Here is a 5844-nt window from a genome sequence, read left to right on the forward strand (position 1 = left end):
AGTTGATGCGTGGATCTCGATCTACAATAGACAAGACCAGAGCGCCGCGTATGCGGCCTTGTTTAGTCTTTTTAGTAGTCTCAAATATTCTATTTACAATATATATGTCTTTAAGATAGTCTCCTTGTAGAAAAAGGAGGAAAGAAAAGCATTTATGTAAGAGACTCTATAACCTTTGATTTAGGTAGAGCAAGATCTACAAAGTACAAACATCTCGGGGAATAGCCAATCACACCATTTGCCACAATGACTAAAAGAAACTGTGTTCCAAGGGTCGTAAGGTCTATTATTCGTGCAAAAGCAGCTATCCCTGTAACATGACTAATGGAAGCGCCCAATGTGGGAATGCCTCAAAATGGCGGCCTTGGCTGGTAACAAATTATAAAACATAGTGGAGATGTGGCTAATGCGACTATTGCGGCCAAATGACCTTTTTGATAATCTTTTATGTTATTGCTAAGAGACGGTCCTAGAGAACTTCTATATTGATAAAGATATGATAGAATTTCCATTTCTCAATTCTCAATCTCCTCCATCATCCGCTTTGCGTCCTTTGCTGCCGTTCTCACTTCGTCTCCAATCTCAACTTCTATGGCAACCAGCTCCCCAAATCTTTCCTTCCAAAGCTGCCACCTCTCCTTAGAAAACCCATGTTGACCTTTCCAGAGCGGGCCTCCTTTCCCGAGAGCACCATCAAACCTTTCATTCCACTGATAGATGTCTGCCCCGAGAATACTGATCCACGCAGCAGCAGCAGGAATCAATGCTTCTAGATTCCCCGCAGAGGATTGGTCTGCTGGTGTTTCCAGTGCCTCGCGCAGGGTAATCAATGCAAACCAGGAGTATGCAAAGACAGGTTCTTGTGTTGCCATCAAACGTGCGGTGAATTTGTCCCGGTTGATAATTTGCAAGATTGCATTTTGACGAGTCTCAGGAGGTCCAGTAGGTACACTTGCATTCCATTCGTCGCGGACCTGCCACCCAAGCATTGGTAAGTCTTTCCAGACCTGCATGTCGTAGAGCACAATGGGGTCTCCATTTGATGTTTTCGCGTCCGGGAGTTTTGACAGTTGGACTAGCATATTGATGAGTTTATCATGGTGCTCGGGAAACTTGTATGCACACTTGAATATCAAGCTCCATAGGCTGCTAATTCCTCCCTCTCGATCGGAGTCGTCTGCCACTGAGATTGAAGCCAAATATTCAGCGGCTTGCTGTGCAGAGATATTGTCGCTGAACAGATCTTGCAGAATAGCAAATCGAGGGGCAAAAATATCATCTGTGATGGCGGCCATTTTGGGAGATGGTTGATCGGGAATTGATTTTCGTATATGATAAAGGGCTGCAGTGTTGTAATTTTCTAGACTCGAGTTTCAGGGATTTATTGTCTCTTATCACTCAGCGTGAAACTTGGTCATATAGTGGCCTCGTGGCCTTTATCTGTCGATCTCATTGGTTCTGATTTTCAAGGTTGCATAGCTTCACCTAAAATTCTAGTAGGTTGATAGTCCTGGGCGCTAAGCCAAGGTCCTACGGGAGGCATTTATGGCCACCACAACATGGAGTTCTGAATGCCTTAGTTTTGTTACCGGGAAGTTAATTTGTTCGTCGGCTCTAGCCTCTTAGTTTTGTCTGTTATTTTAGCTATGACTAAAAGATAAAATTTTGAAAAACTGTGCGAAGACGTTGCGAAACCCCGAGAATGTACCGAAAAAGTACGTATGATATGTATAGATGCGAGAGGCTAAATGGCCATATCTTCTTGCCTCCAAAGCCGTTAATACTTGTATATAGGCTTTTCTTTCTGAATCTTGATCTCATCTACAGCCTTTCCAAGGTTCTAATGTTGGTTTGGATCCAGTAATAGATACCTTCATAGGGCACATAGTGTATCAAAAGTTGATTATATCATGAATTATAGAACTACTAATCATCTTCTACTAGGTGATAGTCTAAAATATGGCCTATATATAAATCATATAGTTCCAAGGTTGATATCAGGATGAAACTATAGATAATAGGCTCCATGGCCGCAAATATCCACCTTGACATGTCAGTCTACGTGTCCACTGTGACGTAGGGAGAGAGATGTGGCTGTGATCTTTCGTGGGTCTGATATTGCAATCCTTTTTTTTATATTATTGTACTCCATATGTAGTTATACTACGTACTCCGTATACAGTTCATTCCATGTACTCGATTAAATCCAATCAGAACTAATATCCAAAGCTAGCTTGAAATACGGGTATCAAATCCCTTTACGATTCCTCATCCCGCCTATTTCCGGCAACGGGTTCCAAACCACCAAACTAGAAATGACGTCTAATGACCAATTTTAACCTCAATTTGGAATTGATAATTAGATCACTAATAACAATTGATGTAAAACTGAATTGCGAATAGAACGCTCTACGGTTGACCGGGCGATCGGAGGTTAGTGGCTGCCGAGCGACTCCCGCATTGGCCGCGAAAAGTTTTCGGGTTCGGCCCCATCCCTTTCAAATCCTTTCCTTCTTCTCTTCCACTCCCCCAAAGGCTTCAATTCCTCCACCCTCTCCTCTCTTAACGGTTTTCTTTGCGTTAATTTCATATCCAACAAAATGGCCGCCCCTATCGCCCCCAAGGAGGAGATGAGTGCTCTCAACCTCGTAAGTCTTGAACCCTGAAACTCCATACTTTAAACCTAACTCGATTACAGTACTCTCGCTTCGCCTTCGCTGGTGCCATGTGCTGCGCCATCACTCACGGTGCTGCCACTCCTCTCGATGTGTAAGTCTCTGAAACTATCGCCGCGCGATCAAGAATTTCCGCTCATATCCGATCCTCCACAGCGTCAAGACCCGTATCCAGCTTGACCCCGTCACCTACAACCGCGGTATGCTCGGTGGTTTCCGCCAGGTCATCCAGAACGAGGGTGCTGGCGCTCTCCTGACTGGTTTCGGTCCTACCGCCGCCGGTTACTTCCTCCAGGGTGCCTTCAAGTTCGGTGGATACGAGTTCTTCAAGCAGCAGTCCATCAACGCCCTTGGCTACGAGACTGCCAAGAACAACCGCACCGCCGTCTACCTCGCCTCCGCCGGTGCCGCTGAGTTCATTGCCGATATCGCCCTGTGCCCTCTCGAGGCCACCCGTATCCGTCTTGTCTCCCAGCCCACCTTCGCTAGCGGTCTCCTCCCTGCCATGACCCGCATCATGAAGGAGGAGGGTATCGGTGCCTTCTACTCCGGATTCGGACCCATCCTGTTCAAGCAGTAAGTTTTCCACTCGTGTGCATGTTTCGTATAATTCCCACTAACTCGATTCTAGGGTCCCCTACACCATGGCCAAGTTCGTCGTCTTCGAGAAGGTCTCCGAGGCCATCCTCGCCAAGGTCAACAAGGAGACTCTCTCCGACTCTGGCAAGACCGGTATCAACCTCGGCTCCGGTCTCATCGCCGGTCTCGCCGCCGCCATCATCTCCCAGCCCGCTGACACCATGCTCTCCAAGATCAACAAGACCCAGGGTGCTCCTGGTGAGGGTACCGTCACTCGTCTGATCAAGATCGGAAAAGAGCTCGGTATCCGTGGCTCTTACGGTGGTATCGGTGCCCGTCTCTTCATGGTTGGCTCCATCACCGCCGGTCAGTTCGCCATCTACGGTGACATCAAGCGCATGCTCGGTGCCACTGGTGGTGTTGAGATCGGTAAATAAATGACTCGAGTCTAATATGCTCGGGAGGATTATAGAGACTACCCTTAGAATTTTTTTTGTTTTACGCCTTGTCCATCCCCCACACACGATGTACAATATTTTGTCTCAGTTTCCTTTCAAGAACAAGCTCGTTTTTTTTGTCACATTTACAGTCATTTCACGTTTCTTTCGTAAAATAACAGTATTTGAGTATCTGTAGTGATTCTTGATAATTGACGCCTTCAGTGCAAAATAAATTTCATGAGGCAGGTTGATGATAGTAGGAATTTACGAGACCAATAATGAGACTGGACCTAATACTGGTCATGTCGGCATCGGAGATTTTCCTTGTTGACCTGGAGAGAGTGGAGCGTCTATCTATACACGTCTAGGGCAAACAATCCGGGGTAGACAGAAAGGGAGGGCAAAGAAAAACCCACATCACGGCTACAAACGAACGGTAGGCCTTTACGACAAAAGAATAACCAAAAAGAGGAGGTCCAGTGGTAGGCAGCGCCTTGTCGCTTGTGACAGCGCCATGTCGCCAGCTTGGCCACAGGCCCATTCCCCAAAGAGCCTAGGTAGGCAAACTTCAATTTATCAAATCGGACAAACGCAGGTATAAAGATTATATTGCACTACTTCAAATGACCACTACAAAGCAATATCCCTCACAGAGAATCCATCCACCCCAAGGCCATCCTCCTTCTCTACCACAAAGGAATGATATCCGGTATAATACGCATATCCCTCGACACAGACTCGAACACTCCGCTGGTCACCTCCTCCTGTGCCGGCATCATCAAAGACGGACCCAACAAACCCAGAAAGACCTCTATATGCACGAGTCACCAGGGAGTTATAGATCCTCTTCTCACCCCCAGGCAAAGATCCTTTGGCATGTGCGAGAGCCACTCTCGCGGCAACACAGCTTCCAGTGGGAGACCGGTCAATCTGCTGGTTCGCAAAGAAACAGAGCCCCGTCTCCTCGCTACTAACATCCAGCTGCGCACGACTAGCCGCTGTCCCCTCCGAAGCACTAACATGTCCCAGTCGGGTATCCGTGATCATAATCCCGTACAAGAACCCCTCCTCGGCAGTTCGAATATCCTGAGTGAGATACTGCAAATCTGGATTTGTAACCACCGCATCCTTGAGCAACTTCGTCGCACGATCCATATCCTGCAACTTAGCCTCACCGAGACCACCAGGGAATCCCAATTCCTCGGCACCAATCATACAATAGTACGCACCCCCATAAGCAAAGTCCGCCGTAACAGCAGTCTTGCCACGGAGCTCGGCCCAACGATACTTCTCGGGCACAGGGACCTGCAAGGAGATAGCCGTAGCAAACGACGGCACCGACACGAACGAAACAGGCCGTGATGCATCCGATTTCCCACACGCCAAAGTGGGGACAGTAATCTCGACCACTCCACAGGGCACATGCAGATTAAGAGTCGTTGTCTGGGACGCAGAATCATGTTTCAATTCCTTCCGACGAGGAAATACCTTCTCGTCAACATCGACAAGGAACCGACCCAGCGCGATCGTCGCATGTCCGCACATAGTCGAGAACCCTTCATTGTGCATGAACAGAACACCTATGTGAGCTTTTCCCGAGCTGACGAGCTCGGTCTCTGGACGTAAGATCGCGCCGTACATGTCGTAATGGCCGCGCGGTTCGAGCATGAGAACACGGCGAAATTCGTCGAATTGTGATTTTGCTTGCGCTCGTTGTTCAAGAAGTGTGCCTGTTAAAGGTGGGATACCATTCCAAACAATTCGAGTTGGTTCGCCTGCTGTGTGCATTTCGACACAGGTTATTGGTCTGATGGGCCCCGGTGCTTGAAGGGGTTGTGGGAATTCCATGTTGTGTGGGTGGGAAGGGAATTTGGGATTTGGATTCGGATTGTTGTTTAGAAGCAAATTTTTGTTCTGATCGATGCGGATTAAAATGGTTTTATATGGATGGTCCCTCGAGGTCGGAATGCGGCCCCGAGAGTTCTAGATACCCGCTTATCCTTTGCCCGAACAGGCAGGTGGTGCGAGTGCTTGTCAAATCAAGGGCGTGCCCAGGCGAGCATCAACCGTTAATTAATGTACTTTCCCTTTTATAAGTGATTGATTGCTTCATGTGTCGGATATTTACTTGTATTAATTATTATACACGT

At 47.6% G+C, this 5844-nt stretch overlaps 3 protein-coding genes across 3 annotated transcripts; 1 reads left to right on the forward strand and 2 right to left on the reverse strand.

Annotated features, from left to right (window-relative positions):
- Nucleotides 1-515: 515 nt before the first annotated feature.
- N7517_000210 (DUF3632 domain-containing protein) lies at nucleotides 516-1295 on the reverse strand (the record flags this gene model as incomplete). The annotated part of the gene is made up of 1 exon (XM_056717940.1): nucleotides 516-1295. One exon carries the CDS (start codon nucleotides 1293-1295, stop codon nucleotides 516-518), a length of 780 nt encoding a protein of 259 aa, XP_056582075.1.
- A 1299-nt stretch (nucleotides 1296-2594) lies between these two features.
- Nucleotides 2595-3835, forward strand: N7517_000211 (putative mitochondrial phosphate carrier protein (Mir1)). The gene is made up of 4 exons (XM_056717941.1): nucleotides 2595-2648; nucleotides 2699-2769; nucleotides 2832-3251; nucleotides 3307-3835. Exons 1-4 carry the CDS (start codon nucleotides 2601-2603, stop codon nucleotides 3689-3691), a joined length of 924 nt encoding a protein of 307 aa, XP_056582076.1. The 5' UTR covers nucleotides 2595-2600; the 3' UTR covers nucleotides 3692-3835.
- Nucleotides 3836-4324: 489 nt separating this feature from the next.
- Nucleotides 4325-5542, reverse strand: N7517_000212 (putative proline racemase; the record flags this gene model as incomplete). The annotated part of the gene is made up of 1 exon (XM_056717942.1): nucleotides 4325-5542. The coding sequence occupies one exon, from the start codon at nucleotides 5540-5542 to the stop codon at nucleotides 4325-4327; it is 1218 nt and encodes a 405-aa protein (XP_056582077.1).
- Nucleotides 5543-5844: the final 302 nt, after the last annotated feature.

This window comes from Penicillium concentricum (assembly GCF_028827145.1).
Source record: "Penicillium concentricum strain IBT 3081 chromosome Unknown utg000001l_segment0_segment0, whole genome shotgun sequence".
Classification (NCBI taxonomy): Eukaryota; Fungi; Ascomycota; class Eurotiomycetes; order Eurotiales; family Aspergillaceae; genus Penicillium; species Penicillium concentricum.

What these genes read in the sequence shown, in the direction of transcription:
- N7517_000211 (XM_056717941.1), top strand. Translation starts at nt 2,601, where the DNA reads ATGGCCGCCCCTATCGCCCCCAAGGAGGAGATGAGTGCTCTCAACCTC. An exon ending in GCTGCCACTCCTCTCGATGT is followed by an intron (nt 2,770 to 2,831) that starts GTAAGTCTCTGA and finishes GATCCTCCACAG; the next exon opens with CGTCAAGACCCGTATCCAGC. An exon ending in GGACCCATCCTGTTCAAGCA is followed by an intron (nt 3,252 to 3,306) that starts GTAAGTTTTCCA and finishes ACTCGATTCTAG; the next exon opens with GGTCCCCTACACCATGGCCA.